Source organism: Cyanistes caeruleus, chromosome 4 (genome assembly GCF_971803275.1).
Source record: "Cyanistes caeruleus chromosome 4, bCyaCae1.hap1.1, whole genome shotgun sequence".
Classification (NCBI taxonomy): Eukaryota; Metazoa; Chordata; class Aves; order Passeriformes; family Paridae; genus Cyanistes; species Cyanistes caeruleus.
In genome coordinates this window covers 83,245,456-83,263,966 of record NC_141704.1, presented here as the reverse complement: position 1 = coordinate 83,263,966, position 18,511 = coordinate 83,245,456, and the positions used below count along the sequence as shown (strand labels likewise).

At 42.2% G+C, this 18,511-nt stretch overlaps 1 protein-coding gene across 43 annotated transcripts in view; it reads left to right on the top strand.

Annotated features, from left to right (window-relative positions):
• WNK1 (WNK lysine deficient protein kinase 1) overlaps positions 1-18,511 on the top strand; it is a 98,390-nt gene that overhangs the window by 48,946 nt on the left and 30,933 nt on the right. For 19 of the 43 annotated variants that reach the window (XM_086886124.1, XM_086886121.1, XM_086886123.1 and 16 more), the window contains exons 5-12: positions 5,002-5,090; positions 6,087-6,306; positions 6,509-6,845; positions 7,931-8,115; positions 11,113-11,370; positions 13,025-14,242; positions 16,681-16,749; positions 17,362-17,511. In XM_086886124.1, coding sequence (XP_086742250.1) covers positions 5,002-5,090; positions 6,087-6,306; positions 6,509-6,845; positions 7,931-8,115; positions 11,113-11,370; positions 13,025-14,242; positions 16,681-16,749; positions 17,362-17,511 — 2,526 coding nt within the window. The remainder of the gene's footprint in view (positions 1-5,001; positions 5,091-6,086; positions 6,307-6,508; positions 6,846-7,930; positions 8,116-11,112; positions 11,371-13,024; positions 14,243-16,680; positions 16,750-17,361; positions 17,512-18,511) is intronic. The other 24 variants (XR_015285951.1, XR_015285950.1, XM_086886142.1 and 21 more) reach the window with 4 other exon arrangements.

The window sequence follows — 18,511 nt, the reverse complement described above, 5'->3', positions numbered from 1 at the left end:
CACGACTGGTATGATTGTGGCATGCTTGAGGGACTGAGTATGTTATTTTGGGGTGAAAAGTGATCTTGATAATTCTAAATTGAATTTTATCACAGTTCATCACCACTAGTTTGTCAAAATTAGTTTGCTAACTTCATCTTTAAAACGGGGTGTGTGATCTTCCTTAGCTTTGCTCCTTATTTCTTTACAATACAAAATCCCAAACCCTGAAGCTGTGGCCAGCTCATTTGATTAATAAACAGATTTTACAATGGTTGCTTGGAACTAGATATCAAAAGAAAAAAAAGTCCAACTTCAGGTTGAAGTCTGAAGTCTAGCGAGAGGAACTAGAAAACAGAGCTCTGTTTGTGTGCACATGGTGTCAGCCAAGCACCAGGGCAGCTTTCTGACATTGTCCAGCAGTTGAAAAATCACCTTCAGATCTCTGTGCCCCTACATTAAGGGAAAAGGGAACGGGATGGTGTTGCCACTGGTAGCAAAATGCATTCTGCTGTCTTAGTGCTGCCTTGTGGCTGGTTAGATGGAATGGCAGTGTGTGACTGCAGAAACAGCAGCTGCCTTCATCCCCTGCACAGCTCACTGCCTGTCACTTGTCCTGGTCAGAGAGGAGCTTGTGCAGCAGCAGGAGCCGGCTGCAGCAGGGGCACACAGCCTTCAGCTCCTGCACAGCACCTGGGTGGAGAGAGGCAGAGCACCTGGGTGGAGAGAGGCAGGGCACCTGGGTGGAGAGAGGCAGAGCACCTGGGTGGAGAGAGGCAGAGCACCTGGGTGGAGAGAGGCAGAGCAGCCCGGTGCGAGGGCGGGGACAGCCGCCACTAAAGGATCCCTCTGGGTCACTCTTCCTCCTCTTGCAGCTGGCTGGGCAGCGAGGGGCACCTCTGGCTTCTGCTGCTGCTTTCTGTTCACTGGCAGAGTGACAAAGGCAGATACTGAGCTCACATCTCTGCAGCCTCATGTACTGGACTTGGAGAATAACAAGAGGTGTCAAACAATGCTCCCTTGTAACCTCGATGTCTGCTTTCCTTCTGCTGTGCGTTAAATCCACAGCCCAGCGGAGTCCTGTTGGAAAATAGCACCTTGCTAACTCCGTGCTGTGCCTGCCTCTCTTTTCCCCATGGATTTCACAAAAAGAGAGCTCTGTCCCATATTTGTAATTGTTAATTCCCACTGTTGCTGCTCTCACAAGGATTGTGCTAAAGAGGTAAGTAAGAATTTCAGCTCTCTCAAGCTTGTAGCCACAGGAAAGTATTGTGGAGGTGAATTAGAGTTCTCTACAAATATTTTGAAGTGCTCTGCATTTGCATAGCTTGGTTCTTTAGCTTATATACTTCACTTTTTCCTCTGTAGTTTTTTTAAATGTAAATTTAAATCCTGACCATCAAGGCTAGAACATTAATTGATTCTAATTATTCTGTTATTCTCCACCTATGAGCTTCTGTTATTTTCCACCTATGGTTTTGTTCCAAATCTAAGTATTTTTCTTAAATTTCAAATGTCTGAGGGTGGGTAATACTTCACCTGCATTCATTTTGATTTGTTGTAGAAGTAATACAGCATTGATTGCACCTTCTCTAATGAAGTAAATGATATCTTCAGTATCTCTTGCATTAGAACAAAATATTAAACTACTGACTCAGTAAAGTGGTGACCTAATGCGAAATACTACATGTTTCTAGGCAAAAATTGTAAAGAAGAGTTCTGGATAGCTTATACTTTGGGATTTAAAAGTTTCCTGGAAATTTAGTGTTTTTAAGAATACCTGCCTTTAGTTGATCAAATAACTGTATATGTTGAATTTTGGAACATGTTTCTTCACCTGGTTAAAATGTGATAAAATCACAAACTTCATCACTTGTAAGATAAGTGAAATAAGAAATCTTTCTTATGCTTAACATACAAACTGTGAGTTTTTAGTTTGTATCTGCGGCTGTCTACATAAATATCCATGTTTTAGAGGTATTCTCAAAATCTAAGTGTTCAGTGGGTTTGAAGTTGCTATTTCTTTCAAAATAAGCAGTTCTGACTGTCCCTCTGTGAGCCTGAGAGCTCATGCAGCAGTGTGGGGAGCTTCAGCTCACTGGGAGCTGCTGCAGCCTTTTTTGGTTGGATTTGTTTCAAGTCTGATCCACACTGTGATTTGGTTCATTATGCAACTGTATAAATGTGTTTGCTGGCAAAAGAGGAAATTACACGGCTGTGGGAATGGGAAATGGAGAAAAGGAGGCTGTTGCTTTCAGCAGCACTGCCAGTTTGTGCAGTTTTAGAACAGTAGCTTGAGAAAATGTTGATTTTCATGTGTGCCTGTCACACCTGGCTACGCTTTCCTTTGCGAGAGCTCTTCCTGCTGTTCCTTCAGCAAGCTGGAGTGATGCCAGTGGGATCTGGCTGTTCAGTTCTTAATGAACTGCCACTGGGAAACAGGAGTGGTGGATTAGCATTTGGGTTGTCCTGTGGCTCTCCTAAGGAGCTGGGGCACCAGGAGAGGCACACAGGAATGTGACCAATTTGAGTGTGGTGAAACCAGGAAACCCTGGCTGGCTTAACATTTCCTTGGGAGCCTTTGGGTTCAGAAAGTGCTGAAGGTGTGCTTGGCTGCCCAGCTCGTGCACTCTGGAGAACACATCAAGGTGAATTTCAGGGCCTGGCCTCCCTTGGGTTTCTGTGTGATGGCAGATGGAGCTGTGTAGGCAGCTCTGGGAGAAAAGAGCTCACTGATTTATTGATTTTTAATCATTTATAGTACCCCGGTCTTGTTGTATAAAATAGTTTGACGCTTCCATTAGAAAAGCTGATGAACTTCAGTTTGTGGGGAGTGCTTGTCCAGAGCCTGAAGATTTTTGGATAAGTGTTTAATTTCTTTCAGCAGTGAGAAACTCAGGGTAGCAGACTGAATTACTGATTTTAAAATCTATCCTTAGTTTTAACTTTTCAGGCTCTGTGCAAGAACAGAGCATGTGGTACAATGATTAACAGGAAAAATCATATCCTGGCTTCGTTAGGCTGATATTTTTCTGTACCAGTTGTCTTCCTCATGTTAACTTTCAGTTTTCTGAAATGAGATTGTCACAGATCTGACATCATCCTTCTGCTGCCATGGTGTAAATGAATGTCAGCGCAGGCTGCTATGTCTGAGGCTTCAGCTGTTAAGAGAACTTACATGTGTTAAATTTGGGCAAGTTTAGATGGGAATACATGCAATAAGGAGTTGAATAATTATTGCATAGATTATATATGTTATACAGGAGAACATTGAATTATATATAGAAATATCTATACTGCACATATAAACCTGAACTCGTGGGACTGTTTTAAGTGGGGTCATAATGAAAGGTGGGCACCTTTGGCAAGTCAGCTATGTGAGCAGAGTTTTATAAATCCCTTTAGAGAGTGGAGAGCTCTGTGTCCTGCTTGGAAGCCTGGTTACAGTCTGACACTTACCCATCCAAACTTGGGTCTGATGTTTTATCACCTGGGGCATTGATTTTCTCAAGGCCTAATAGTCAGCAAAGCTTCTAAAAGCATTCAGCTAATGTTCACTGGCAGCCTGTGTTTCAGTGCTTGTTCTAGTCACAGGATAGTCTGCAGCTCTCTAAATTTCAGTTGCTAGAGTTTCACAAGGGCAAATTTTAGACCAAGGAAATAGATAACCTATAGATAAGAGCATAGTGTTTTTTATCAAATAAATTGTTTCCTTTCTGTGTGGGGGGGTTTTGTCTTGGCTTTTTTTTTCCTTTTAAGAACTCTGAATACAGGGTCAGTAGTTACAAAGGCTGGAGTTTAAACAAACTTTTCTGTTTCAAGGCTTGTTTCCTGCTCCCAACAGAGGAATGGAGAAGGATCATGCCTTGATGTCAGTAGTACTTTGTAGGATACTTGGAGAAGTACTTTCTGTTTAGGGCACGAATCACAATGCTTGCACTGCTGCTTTACTGGTTTCTGTACTTCAGAGCTGTGGTTTTCAGTTTGTGTTTAGTTGTCATTCAGCAGTGACCCATGGTCAGATTTATCAGGTGTGTAATTTCAGGATTGTTCAGCTTGAAAACACCAGCTCTGTTCAAACATTTGAACAGCATGTCTTTATCCTCTCTCATGCTGCTGTCTCAAATACAGAGTTTGAAATGAAAGGCTGAATCAAGTGAAATTGGGTGCCAGATTTTGTTGTTGTGGACAGTTGACCCCAAAATAGCACTTTTGGCCATGATTAAGTGATGAAGCTTGGCTCTCTGCCTGAAATGTTTTTCAGAATTCTTAGATGGTAACTTCTCATGGCATGTTTGTTTTACTGCTTTGGGTGGTTGATGTTTAGATTTTGTTTTGCTCTCCCCTGTGGTGTTAGTGTGTATTGGAAAAGGGTTGCTGTGTATTGTGGAAGGAGTTTTGTACAGGCTTGTATTGCTCAGCTCTTTTCCCTGAACTCCCAGCACCAGTGATGCAGGAGTGTGGTTTGGGTATAGCAGGCCTTTGGGGAGAACTAAAACACTGGAACGTGTTTGGTTTTTCTAACGTTGGACAAGTTATTTAATGATCCAGTCAGATCAACCTGGACTAAGGTTTTTCCTGGAAATAAAGTGCTTCATATAATGGCAAGTTGGAAACGTTCTGGGAAGCAGCAGAATCCTTTTGAAGACTGTTAAATTAATCCTGTGGTTTCCTGCATTAGTGTTACACAGGAGCCATTTCCTTCCATTCTCAGTCCAGTCTGTATACTTCCCTCTAACCAGGACAACTGCCATGGAAACTAAACAGTTCTCCCATCATAACACCCAAGTGCCAGTGCCTTCTGTTACAGAAAAGTGGCTGGGAAATGGGAAGGGGGTGTGTGTGGAACGTTTGCAGAAGTCACTAACAAACAAGTGAAGTACTGAGGTCAGACTTTGCCTTAATTTGCACGAGTTATTTAGGTCAGTTATCTAGAGAGCAAAAAGAGGTGGTTTGTCAACACAATCAAAAGTTAAATCAAGTGGACCTTGCAGTTTCTCAGTTGTTACTTGTGTGTTTCAGGGTGTCAAGCCAGCCAGCTTTGATAAAGTAGCAATCCCTGAGGTGAAGGAGATCATTGAGGGATGCATTCGGCAAAACAAAGGTGAAAGGTGAGTCCTTGCTTTGCAGATAAAGGCATTAACTGCTGCCTGAGTCCTTTTTGTGTGTGATATCAAACCCAGTTAGTTCCTGGGGTCTTCTTTGTTCTGGTGAAAGTTGGGGAGCCAGTATTACAGTATTAGAGAATTAACAGTGTCAGGAACAGTGCAGATGCCATAGTAACCATCCATGTCAGTTTATTCAGAAATTATATTGCTTTTGTTAAAACTTTGATCAGTCAGCAGTGTGGTGGAGGACAATCCTTCTGGCTTTCCAGGTATTTGGATTGGTTTGTTGGTTGTTCTGTAATCCTTTGTGATTTTTTTGTCCCTTTGATTCTGTTGGTATGATTGAACATTTTGAGGACTCTGTTTTAAATTCTTGCTGCTCATTTTTATCCACATATTCTGCAAGATTATTTCTACTTCAGGTGGTTAACTTACTCCATTACAGGAAATCTCTTACTGCTTTGATGGCTTATTTGTGGGATTTGTTTTGTTTTCTGCTTTTACATGGTTGTTGCTTACTGAATGTCTGATTTCAGACTGTTTCAGCTTTTTTCCACCCTCTAGTTGCCCTCTATTCCATTCAGAACAATTTTTTTTTTCATGGATGTTTATTCCTCCTCTTTTACTAACTCTTGAAATTTTACAGCTGATGATCTTGCTGTATTTGTATATTGTATTTTTAGTTTCAGTTCTTTTTCTTGCTTTTAAACAATTTAGTATTTTTGTCTCATTTGAAATTAATTTTGTTGCTGCACATCACTTATTTCTTGCCATTTAGTTTAGGCTGCTAACTACTACTGTTAATGATATGCTCATAAATCTCTTTTGTACCTTCAGGACAAAGCTTCTAATTACACCCAACAGAATGAACACGAGGTGGTTCAAAACAGCGTAAAACTTAGAGATTAAATCGGGGGAGCATCTGGCAAGGTTATTCCTTAATATTTTATGAAATCCTGATAACTGAATGTGCTTTCTATATTCTTTCCCAATATCTAGATATGCTATTAAGGACCTTTTAAATCATGCTTTCTTCCAAGAAGAGACTGGAGTACGGGTAGAACTTGCAGAGGAAGATGATGGAGAAAAAATTGCCATTAAACTCTGGCTGCGAATTGAAGACATCAAAAAACTCAAGGGCAAATACAAAGATAACGAGGCAATAGAGTTTTCATTTGATTTGGAAAGAGATGTCCCAGAGGATGTAGCACAGGAAATGGTAAGTGCTGGTGGTGTGACAGAGCTGAGGAAGTAGTGCCAGTAAACGTGTCGGCCTCTGCTTATGCCGTTACCGTGTAGAAACAAACGGGTTCCGAAGCGCATAGAGGAGAAATTAGTGCCAGAGAGAGGCAGCTCTGTCCTAGCACTGGGACAGGGGCTGTCTGTGGCAGTGTGAATTGTGTGAATGTATCCTCCTTCAGGTGGAGTCTGGCTATGTCTGTGAAGGGGATCACAAGACAATGGCGAAGGCTATCAAGGACAGGGTATCTTTGATTAAGCGCAAGCGAGAGCAGCGCCAGTCGGTGCAAGAAGAACAGGAGAACATACTTCAGGAAGAAGGTAGTCAGAAGCAGCAGCTGGAGCAACAGCAGCCATCAAGTGCTTCCCACGCAGGGTCAAAGCATCCCCAGTCTGTCACTGGTATCACTCCTGTCCCCACTGCTTCAGCATCGGTTTCTACACAAGTGGAGCCTGAAGAGCCGGAAGCTGACCAGCACCAACAGCTGCAGTTCCAGCAACCCAGTATATCTGTTCTTTGTAAGTGCCTCAGCTGGTTTCTTTAGGAACTCTTGCACTTACACAGTTCCTCCCCTCATGCTACCCTTTTGGTGGGCACAGCAGTAAATAGCTCAGGGTGATGCTGTCTGCCATTGCTGCTGCTGAAGGACAGTAGGCCACTAGAAAGCACAGCAACGTAAGATGTGTTCCTGTGGCTTAGCTGGGCCAAGGCTTGGCACAATCCACAGCCCAGTGTCCTGGCACTAAATAGTTTCTCTTTGTTCCAGGGTGAACATCCTACACTGGATGAATTGGGGCACCTGAAGCACAAACACGTGCCCTTGGTTTTGCTGCCCTCCCATAGGGACAGTATATTGTGGCCCTGCAGAAGGCTGTGTGCTCCTGCACCAGTGCAGATCAGGCTATTAAAACCATTTACTTCAATCCTTGTGAATTTACATTTAAAGTGGAAATGAGATTAATCTACAAGTAGTTCAGCTTATAATTTCCTTTCTGAAAAGTCTTGTTTTGTTTTACATACTGTACAGGAAAAGATGAATTAATAATGCTGTCTTTTCCTCTTCTGCCATGCCAGCATTTGAATTATGATGGAAGATGACAGCTTCCATATTAGAATGATGAAGTTAAAAAGCAAATTGCTATCTGCTCATTAGATAACAGAGATTTTAATTTGACTATTATGCCTAGTTCACTACTGTGCCTACATGGTGCATCTGCCAGCCAGCACAACACACCTGTTTTAAATGTCTGTGTAAAATGAAATAAAAATAATGACTCATAAACCTTGAAAGATCATTCATAACAATGAGGAATTTAGGTTTCTATTTCTAGTCTAGCCTTTTGTAGGAAATAAAGTTTATTCATAAATATCTTCCCAAAGAACTCCTGAAATGAGTAATTTTTTCAGGGTTTTGGGGAAAGACATAAGGAGGAAAAAGAGATTTTAAAATCAGCTTAAATATTACAAGAAGTAAAGTGCTAATAAAGGTCCACGTGACACGGCACGAAAATCAGTTTAACACTTGATCAATTATAGGATCTTTGAAATTTTGAATCCAGACCACAGTTCTTGAAATGCAGATTTTTATCCTTAACTTTTCCAGCTGATGGAACAGTTGACAGTGGCCAGGGGTCATCTGTGTACACTGAATCTGTGAGCAGTCAGCAGACTGTGTCCTATGGTTCCCAGCATGAGCAGTCAGTCTCGAGCACCGGAGTCCAGGGATACCCAGCTTCAGTTGGCCCAGTGCAGTCCCAGCAGCACGGAGGATTTCAGCCACCTGCAGCGGTAAGCCACACCTCACAGCCCTGCAAATGCATGGATTCCTTCATTCTGTCTGTCTGGTGAGAGGAAATCTGCCAGGCCATCTTCCCTGTGTGTTTTGTTTTGCATAGCATACAGATGCTGCGTGGGAGGAGTTCAGGGGCTCTGTTTTTGCAAGGTGACTGATTTTACAGGGGGAGGGAAAAGTGTACTTTTGTCTTTAAAGCTTTTATTTAATCTTGGCTGCAGTTGAGCAGAATGATGGTTAATTGTTTTTGTGGGTGGAATACCATCCTCAGAACAAGACTACCTCATAAAAATAAGCATTTAATCTCGCTTGGGAAGGTGGTGTGTGCATGTGTATATGAAATTACCAGGGATCAAGCTGCTGGTTTAGTTTGAAGAAGGGATTAGAGTAATTGAAGGCACTGTATGAAATTGCTGTGTGTGTTCTGTGAGGCTTTGATTACAGATTTTGCAGGTAAGACCTTTTTAACTGTTCCAGAATGTTGCATGTGAGAGCTCCAGACTGAAAAGACCCCACATCCTTGTTCCCAGTTTTATTTCTAGCTTGTGTTGATTTGCTCATCATGCGTATTCCTTTTCCCTGGAAAGTCTGCACTGGGCACAAATACTTTTCCTACTATGTTCATTTGTGTTGCCCTTTTATTTTGGTATGTTTTTCCCTTGGTATGTTTTAGATCTGAGTGAGAGAGTACGCAGAAGTCTATTCTTATTCTGGAGTAGAACTTCTGCTACTTTTATATTGTCTTCAGTGGTTGCCTTGTTGCTTGTTTTTTTACACCAATAACAATCCAAGATTGAGGCAGACATTATGGTATAATGTAGTAATACCATAAAGGAGAAGATGTGACACTTAAGATTGAGGGTCCCCACTTCTTCTGGTACCTGTGGTTGTAGGCTTTATTACAGAGTCACTGGTGTAACTAGGATTTTGGCAAACAGGCTGCTGTCACTCACAATCAAAGCATCTCCATCTTTTCCAAAGACACTTAACCCGAGGTGTGTGGTACTGTTAGTCCTTGATGATGGGTTCTTAATCCCTTTAAACAAGCTGCTCTTCTGGGTAAGCCATATTTTGGTGTGTGGGCACACAGTGGACCAGAAGCCATGTCACTCTCTTGGGGTGGCTGGCTTCCAGGTTGAAAGTCCTGAATCTTTTGGGAGGAGGAGGAGGGAGAAGAAGCATCTGCTAGAGGTGCAGAGCTAAGCTGCTAGGTTTGCTGCAAACACGTGCTCATGCTGTATGCCAACAGTGGCACCAGGAGGCTGACACACTACAGGGACTACTAACCTTGTGTTGGGAAGAAATTACACTGACAACTGAAGGAATGGCCTTAAAAAGAATCACAGAATGCAATTTGATCAGGACAAGAACAAGGTTGGTGCTTAAACTGGAAGAATCAGCTACACAAGTACATAATGAGTAACCACTGGCTAGGCAGCCATTTTGCGAAATAAATTTTAAAAAAAGTCAGGGATTACATTGGACCACAAGCTGGACATGGTCAAAAACATCATGCTGTCATGAAAAAGGCAAACATCCCATTATATGAAACAGTAGTTCTGCTCTTGGCTATTGGTAAGTCTATCCTGGACATCTTGGTTGAGTGAATTGGAGGGTGGCTTGGGAGAAAATCCAGAGGAGAGTGTTAAAAAACTCCAGGAAAAATACAAAAAATGTGTTTTTTGTGGGAAGACTGAAATAATTGAGTCTATACAAGCTAAGCTTGAGGAGAGAGAAAGCTGTAAAAGGCTGCTATGAAATAAGGGGAGGATAATCAGATCACAACATTGTTGTTAGATAGAATAAGGAATAATAAGCCTAAATTACAGCATGGAATGATTGTTTGGGAAGGGTTTTTTAATACTTAACAAAGATAAGTATCATAGTCTGCATCAGTGGAGATGTTTCTGAACTATTTAGATTAGATTAGAGTCAGGAATGATGAGCCTGCCTTGGAATAGATGAAGATGTATATAGTTAACCATTTGAGTTCTACCTCTCTCCCAAAATTTTAATAAATTTAGCAAGATTTCTCACAACAGAAATCTTGGAAGTCAGATCTCCACTGAATAGCTTGCTGTCTTCTCTCTGGAGGTCTGTATTTAATTTTAATTAGTTTAAGATATTGTGGATTACCTCCATAAGAAGTATATGCTGCCTCTTTAAAAACATCACATTTCCCTTCACTTAAAAAACCCATAGCAAAACAATACAACACCAAAAAAAAAAAGCAATAATGAACCCCCCCCCCCAAAAAAAAAAAAAAAATGCAAATCCCACCTCAAGACTTTATTCTGTTTCTTGTGATTTGATTGGATTTTGACCTGTAGCATTCTGGATTGTAGCGAGATTACAAAATCCGGATGTTTTTCTTGGCCCAGCATCTGGATGATGCTTGTCTAAGACTAATTTTACAGAATTTTCCACACATTAAATGGAGATTTTTCCACAACTCATGTGTAAGGTTTAAATTTTTCTGGTAATGTTTCAGTTAATAAAGAGCCAGCTGCACATATTTAGCTCTCAATTCAGACAGAGGGGCTGCCCAGCAGAGGAACTGGGTGATGCCTGTAAACACACATTCACTCTAAAAACAAACTAATGTTTGAAAGCTCATTAGTATGTAGGATTTTATTTGTCAGATGCTTCGAGTACACTCAGCATGGGCTGTGTCTGTGGCCCCAGAGAGAACGTTCAGAGCTGCCTTGCACGTGTTTCTCACGAGGGTAGGAGGGAGCTCTCTGCACTGCTCAGTAAGCTCAGGCCAGCTGGGCTCCTCAGAGGTGCACACAGCCTGTTCCCAGTGTGTCCTGGCATCCATTCAGCATTCTCATATCTCATGGTACCACATATTAGTCAATACTGGGCCTTCCATTGTGTGTCTTCATTTCTTTTCTACCTCATTATAGTTTTTGATGGTTTTGTTATTATGTTTTTTTGTTTTGTTTTTTTTTTGAAGTGTTCGATTCTAAACTTTTGTTTTCCTCCTTTAGCCTCAACGTGGTCGTAGCATGTCAGTTTGTGTCCCCCACCTTCCTGCTCTTCCCTGTATGTCCTGCATCCCTCTCAGTGCTCCTTGCACCCCACCACCAGCGCTGTCTGCACCTCTCTCTCCTTTCTACCTTCGGACTGTCCCTGAAGAAACCTTTGCAGAAAAGCTTTCTAAAGCCCTGGAAAGTGTCCTGCCCATGCACTCTGCCTCTCCACGCAAGCATCGACGCTCCAGCCTGCCCTCCCTCTCTGTCAGTCCTGTATGTGTTACCATTTGCCTCCTGGCACAGTAAGATAAGTTATCATTAAATACATCCTGGGCTCTGGCCATTTCTAAAGGGAGAAACTGAAGAGTTAATTCCTTAGACTGTGCTGCTGGAATGTTGATTTTGTTATTTTTATTTATTTCTATGAAGCAGTACATTATCAAAAAGTGGCTGACTGCTTGTTTCATGTCTTTTAGAATAGTATAAATGTAAATTACCCAGTTGTACCACAGAAGGCAAAGGGAAGACTAGTTCTTATTACCCAAAGTCAGAAGACTTTTCATTTTTCAATTTCTAAGTAAACATTGAATGTTAATTAAGCCTTGCACAGAACAACCAGCTTTTAAAGCCTGATTGCTGTGGCTGCTTATTCTTAAAGCTTTGACTAGCTGTGATACTGATATTAGATATTTAGAGTATGAACACCTTTGGGGCTTTTTCTGTAAATTCTTATCAGAAATGCCACTTCAACTGCTTCTTAATGGGAAGCAGTAGTTTCATGTTTCTTAGAAAGTCAGATGCAAAGATAACTTGCAGTAGAAGAGGTAGTTGCTTTTCAATTTTGAGCTTCAGTTTACACAAAATAAGTTTTGAGAAACATTTTTGTGTAAATGAAGTAAGTGGAAGCAGGGTTAGAACACAGGAAAGGTACTTCATCTGTCAGACCTTCTCATTAGCATTGGTCAGCATGGAAATTTGCTGCTGCTTTTCCAGACAAAAGAGGCTGGGGAGAAAGTAAGCAATGTGGAAACTGCAACTTGAAAAAGTCATAAATGCCATTTGTCTTGGACAGTATATTTACTACTGACTCCTTGCAAGTTTTTTTTCCTTTAGGGAAGAGAATACATTGTCTCTGGGCATACTGCAGGCAGAGATGAAACAATGCAAAATTACTAAATTGTTTGATATTCCTACATGGAGCTCTGTAGTGAAATATTCCCTACAAGTCTTATATGAGATGAGCCTCCTCTGAGGTAGTACCTCAGATGGAATGGAATTGCCTGAGGACTCTGCTGTTACTGAACCTGTGAATGTTTTATTGTCCAGGCAAGAGTTAAGTTTGTTTCAACGAGTGCTAATTTTCTGTATGAAAAGGTACGCTCATAAGTGATTAAACAGTCAATTTTGTCTTATAAAATAATTCCTTTTAGCTTTTTGGATAGCATACAGGACAGTAGCACTGTGGTTTTTGTATTGGAAAATACTAACATCTAACTTCATCTTTTAATTGCAAATCAGAGGCTCTGCACTGTTGCTGCCCTCACGTTCTGAATTTCATATTCCACATCTGGCAGTGACCTCAGGGGTTTGATTGGATTTCAAGCACTGATCACAATGGATAGGCAGTGACAACAAGTCTCATTCCATTGTCAGGAGCAAAATTGATTTCTTACTGTGAACTCTTGGAATTGAACTGGAAAAGCAGCTCTAACACCAGCAAATGTTCCCAATTGTAGCTATGCCTGCCATGGATGTATTTAATGGATATTTACAACTCACCTAAATTTCCTAAGTACTGTATGTTTTTGACCATGAATTGAGTATGAATTCTATAAAGTTACTTCACAGAACTGCCTAGTGAACTGTGCATGTTGATGTGCTTTCACTTTTAATGTATGAATTACCTGTCTTGTTCATGTCAATACAGCCTCAGCATCCTCGTGGGGGAACACCACCGTTCCCAGATTCACAGATATTTTTCCCAACCGTTCATGAACGGCCGGTGTCTTTCTCACCACCACCTGTCTGCCCGCCGAAGGTGGCAATTGCTCAGCGGCGCAAGAGCACTTCATTTTTGGAAGCCCAAACTTGCCACTTCCAGCCATTGCTGAAGACTGGCCAGAGTTTAGTTCCACCTGGGGGTAGTCCCACCAATTGGACTCCAGAGGCATTTGTTATGCTGGGCACAGCAGCTCAGAGAGTCGCTGGAGAGCCTCTGCATGTGCAAGTAAATCCCGTGTTTGAGCAAGCTCCCGTCCACAGTGACTATAGATCTGGACCAACACCTCCAGAGGATGCTCACTACAGGATGCATCCGGAAGCTGTGTATCTGGTGGGCATGCACTATCCATCACAGGTATCGGAGCAGTTTGATCAAGTAGCTCCTAACTCTCACGCGGCCGAACAGCATTTGAAGCAGGTCTCTGAGTCAAACCATGGGCGAGGTGGTCCTCCACAAAGCTCTGTGTTCGACTTCCAATCGGGGCAAACATTCCTGGCAAGACACATTCAGAACCTGAGGCTGGATTCTGGCATGGGTCCCCTTTCTCCATTATGCAGTGTTTCGGCTCCCCTGAGCGCAGAGCCAGCCCAGATGACGTTGCAGCAGGTATTTGTGCCGCACTCGGCCCCGGCCGTGCTCTCTCACAGTGCTGACGGCAGGGCGAGCTGTGTCTTTGAGTTCCATGTGCACGCTCCCGGCCCTGCCGCGCCTGAAGGGGCTTTGCCCCCGCGGGCCTACAGAAGCCGCCGGGGCTCCATGGAGAGCAGCCAAGAGGAGTCCGCCCCAGGCGCAGGCTCGCACGGTCGGCTCCAGCCCGTGACAGAGGAGCACTGCAACTATCTTGGTGCTGGCCTAGCGGCTCCCAGAGCGGGCTCTGCCCGGCGCAGCTGGCCAGAAGGAAGCCCAGAGTACTCCAGTGATTCCTCACAGCTGACTTCCTCTGACACTGGTGATTTCCAGTCTCCTCCCCCTACAGGGGGATCATCTTCTGCTTTTGGTTCAGACTTCTCATTGCCCATTGTTCAGCTGCCTCAGAAGGTGTTGCAAGAGTCGCAGCTCTTCATCTGCTTCCCCCAGGGCGCCTCAACTCAGCAGGCCTTGTCCACCTCGCTTTCATCAGGACCACCTGCATCCTATCCTCAGGTTACAGGAGCATACCCTTCCACAATTTCACTGCTTTTTATAAGTCATACTGAAAGGGAAACCTTGCTTTTAGACCTGCTCCTCGTGGTTCTAAGAATTAGCATTGGTGGGGGTGTCTTTGCACCAAGTCTGTAGTAGGATATCTTTAACTTATCCAGGTTGCTGTGGAATAATGAGGCGTCAGCAACCATTTGGTCTGTGTTCAGATTTGGCTGAAATATTGGCAGGGCTTTTTTGTTAAAAGTAAAAAAATGGTCAGTGTACTTCCTGGGTCTAGCTGTTCTTTTGGTGAGAGATTGCTGGAGTACTGAATTGGCTTTTAAACAGTGGTTTTTATGAAATGTATCTTCTGCACAGTTAGAATCAGCAGTGGTAGTACAACTTGCTTTGTGTTTCTGTTGCTGCTCTTTAGCCATTTTAATGTGTTATTTGAGGTTGAACTTTCATACAAATAATGTTTCATTAGACAACAAGGTTATTTTGGTGACTATCCAAAATGCAGAGCTTTTTCTAGACTTGGGGAAAGGAAGTGGGAAGAGAGGAATGGAAGGAGCTGTGTTATGTATGTGTACGTGGGTTTGGAAATGTATTTGTTGAAGAAGCTAAAAAGGCTGAGTAGTTAATTAATGGCACAAGCAACTGTTGCTAATTGGTATTGCCCCCCTATAAGCCTTATGTGGTGTCCTTTTAAATAGCAAAATTTGAGGCCTGAAGCTTAGTTTGGAGATGTGTGTTTTATCAGCATATGTGCTATTTGCAATGGTCACTTTTCTGTGCACTGTGAGGTGTGTGTCTATATACATTGTGTCTGCACTCCTAGTCTGATTTCTCATAACCTTCTGTGAAAAGAGAGGATTTACTTTAAGTAGATTTCTCTCTTACCTTTTTTGTCCTTGGAGCTAGGGGCTTTGACATTTTAGTTGCTGTAGTATTAGCAACTTTGGGATTTGTGTGAAGGAGAATAATTCTGCTCTCTGTGTTAAGATAAAGAGCTAAGTATGTAAGGCTTTCTGTAAGGGGTATTAAAGGTGTTGTAGTAAAGCTGGAACAGCTTTCATCACTAGTCTAATAGGTAGAAATTGTTCTGCAATAGAATTTGTAGAATGAATCTCCTACTCAAGAACTTCGAAAACTACATGGAGATTTTTTTTTTTTTCCTCCGTGAACCATTGTTAAACTCTGGAGGCGAATTCTGATGGATATAAAATACATCTGGAAAACAAAAAAAAAAGAAGTCACTTCTTTTGCAGAATATAAGTTCTGGGATCTTTTACCTAATTCATTAGAAGATTAGAATTTAAAACCCAAACTGAGTCAGTGTGAACAGATGTTACAGCAGTGGGACTTAGCACATGTTTACATCCTTGGCAGTAGAGGCCTGAAGCTTCTAAAACAGCAAAGAAAAAAATGGTTCTCTTCATTGGCAGTCTGCTTTCCCCAAAGTTTCCATAATTAGGAAAGTATGGAATTTTAACAGACTTGTTCCTAATGAACTTCTGGAAGCTGAATGATCACAGCATTAAGGAATTTTCTTAGATATTCCTGATATGATGCATAGGCACCAGACGTGCTTCTTACAGAGGCAGTTCACCCAAGTGGTGCATGCTCAGGGAACTCATCTGGAGGTCTTTGTCTAGTTCTCCCCCAGGAGCTGATAAAGAAATACAGTTGTCACAAAAACAATAATGCAGATCCTGGGATCTGATCAAAAAAATTTTAGCCACAAAAATAATAATGAAAGTCCATTCCATTTTCCTCTGCATCTTCCACGTTCATTTGTATGCCACTCATCCATTTTTTTCGTTGCTTACTCGAAAATTCTGTCTTAGCTGGAATGTGAACCCTCTTACTCCTCCATATCCAAGTCCTGGTAGCCTTTGAATGGTAGTGACTCTGGAAATGATTATTAGCTTGTGTTTTGACATGCCTCTCAAAGGAAACTCATGACATTTATGTGTACTGGGTGCTTTGTAATTGGTCTAGAATTCTGTATATCTTCGTGCTTGGTTTTTTATGGATAGTTTTATTTCCGTGTGGCCTCCTTTTATTGCCCCAGCTGGCTGTGTTCAGAACACATGTAAAGGTAAAACTTAATGCATCTATTTCCAGTTACCCTATCAAGGCATCCTGCTCTTAAAGCATCACCAGTGGAAGAAGAAGCTGGTAGGCTGATCTGTCTCATGTTGAGGGGTGTGTGGGTTGCAGACCTTTCTGTATTGGTTATTTTGGAAGGCTGAAAATGACGTTCAGAACTCCTCCAGATCGCTCTGCTTTGTTCTGGTTGTCGTAATGGAATTTGGCCAGAAGGACTGCTTGTCCAAAAGGACAAGCTAGAAACCTATTCCAACCAGATCATTCCAGGCAGAAATGATTTTAACTGCCTGCAGCAGAAACCATAGAGAAATTTCTCAGCTGATTCCCCTTTTTTGTCCCCCCAGACACAGGTGCAAGGCCAGCCAGCCTCAAGCAATGCATCAGTGCCATCCCAGCCTACTCAACACACTCAGGTAAGGTCACAGTTCCTAAGCTCAGGACTCAAGTCCTCATAGTATAGAATTTTGGTGACTTTTAAGAGCGATTTACGACCTCTGTAACCATTTGACCCATAGTTTTGCAGCAAAGGAATCCTGGTTCCCACCCAGTCTTACATGCTATGAGATACACTTTTGACTTGCTGAGATTTATTCTAAAAATCATGTTAATGCTTGTTTTCCCATGCCTGTCTTCCCCAACATCCACCTGAGCTTGCAGTGGTGGTCCTGTTCAAGGGGAGACAAGCCAGGATTTGCAGATTAGACTGTCTGGACAGGCAGACTTTATTCTCACGATTTCTTCTAACTGGAAATCTGATCTGCCATGTTCTCTGCCTTGTCTTCCTTTATAGAATCTTCATTCTTGGTTTCACAGGTGAAAGAAATCTCTAGCAAGATTTGGTGTCAATAATGGAATTGTATTAGTAATGTTAATAAGTAATTGCTAAAGCTTAACTGACTTGGCGTATTCTGAAGAACCACTGATATCACTTAGGAGAGAGTAAAAAGCAGAATTTAAGTAGGATACGCTTTTAAAAACCTCTGTTGGGGGGTTAATACAGCTTCTTGCTCTTTTTCCTGCTACAGAGTGCACAGCAGCCAGCCTCTTCCCAACAGCCTGGACAGTACCAGCTGCAGCAGCCCTCGGTTTCTGCCAGCCCCACTCCTGCACAAACCGTCTCTCAAACTCAGACTTCACAGATCATGCCAATGCCTCAGGCAGCAGCTGGGTCACAGGTAAACAAAATTCTTTCTAGCAGATGATTTTTTTTTCCTTCTTCTTCACAGCTGGTAGATTCAATATGCTGCTGCTTTCACTTTTGTCATCTTTCCTAATGGTTTCAAAACATTCATCCAAACAAGAGTATTCTTATTGTACTATAACTGTCAATTTTGTTGAAAAAATGTGTTGGAAACCCTTTTACATGTGGCAGTTGTGAATAATTTGAGGGAAAGAGAGCGCTTCCATGCACAAAGATCTTTAAATTGTCAAAAACATCAGGAGGCATATTGATAAATGGTGTATTGTGAACAGATTTTCAGGAACTTGTCATTTCTCTGTTTCCCATCCACTGTCTATCCTCTGCACCATTACACATGTAAAACATATTCACTTATTTAGGCAGTGAACTATAGGACTCCTTTCTTCATTCTGTCATCTTTCTGACCCAGCTCTTCTCCTTTACTTCCTGATCAAGAAGCTTCTGTTACTGAATATTGCTTCATTTTGGCTCGTATCTCTGTTGAATATGTGAGCCGCAATTTTGTTTTTTAAAATTATTGTTTTGTTGCTTGTTCATCTAAACCGCCTTTCCAGTTGCATCGTTTGCTGGCTTTAATTGACATATTCCCTGCCATTCTCTAAATGCTGGCATAGTGGATTTGATTCTCCTTTGCTTTAGCCCCCATACTCAAAGCTGGCAGATTTGTTTGCACTTGTTTGCTGTAAGAAGGCAGGCTTTGGTCTGGGGACGGAGTTGAGGGGAATTTGATTCTGTTTGTGCACAAATCGGCGCTTCAGGGCATTCAGATGCTGCTCTTTCACCCTCTGGGGGTGTCTGTTTCAAGAGCCCGTTGAGTTCTTCGAGGGAAGTGTTGCAAAGTGAGGACTGTTTGGAACTCCAGCCAGCTTCCCAGCCACTCTGCCAACTGTGCTCCCCAGCCACTTTAACAGAGTGCTGTAACTTGAATAATGCTTTCTTTGACTAATGTGTAAAACTCTGCTTTCCGCAACCCT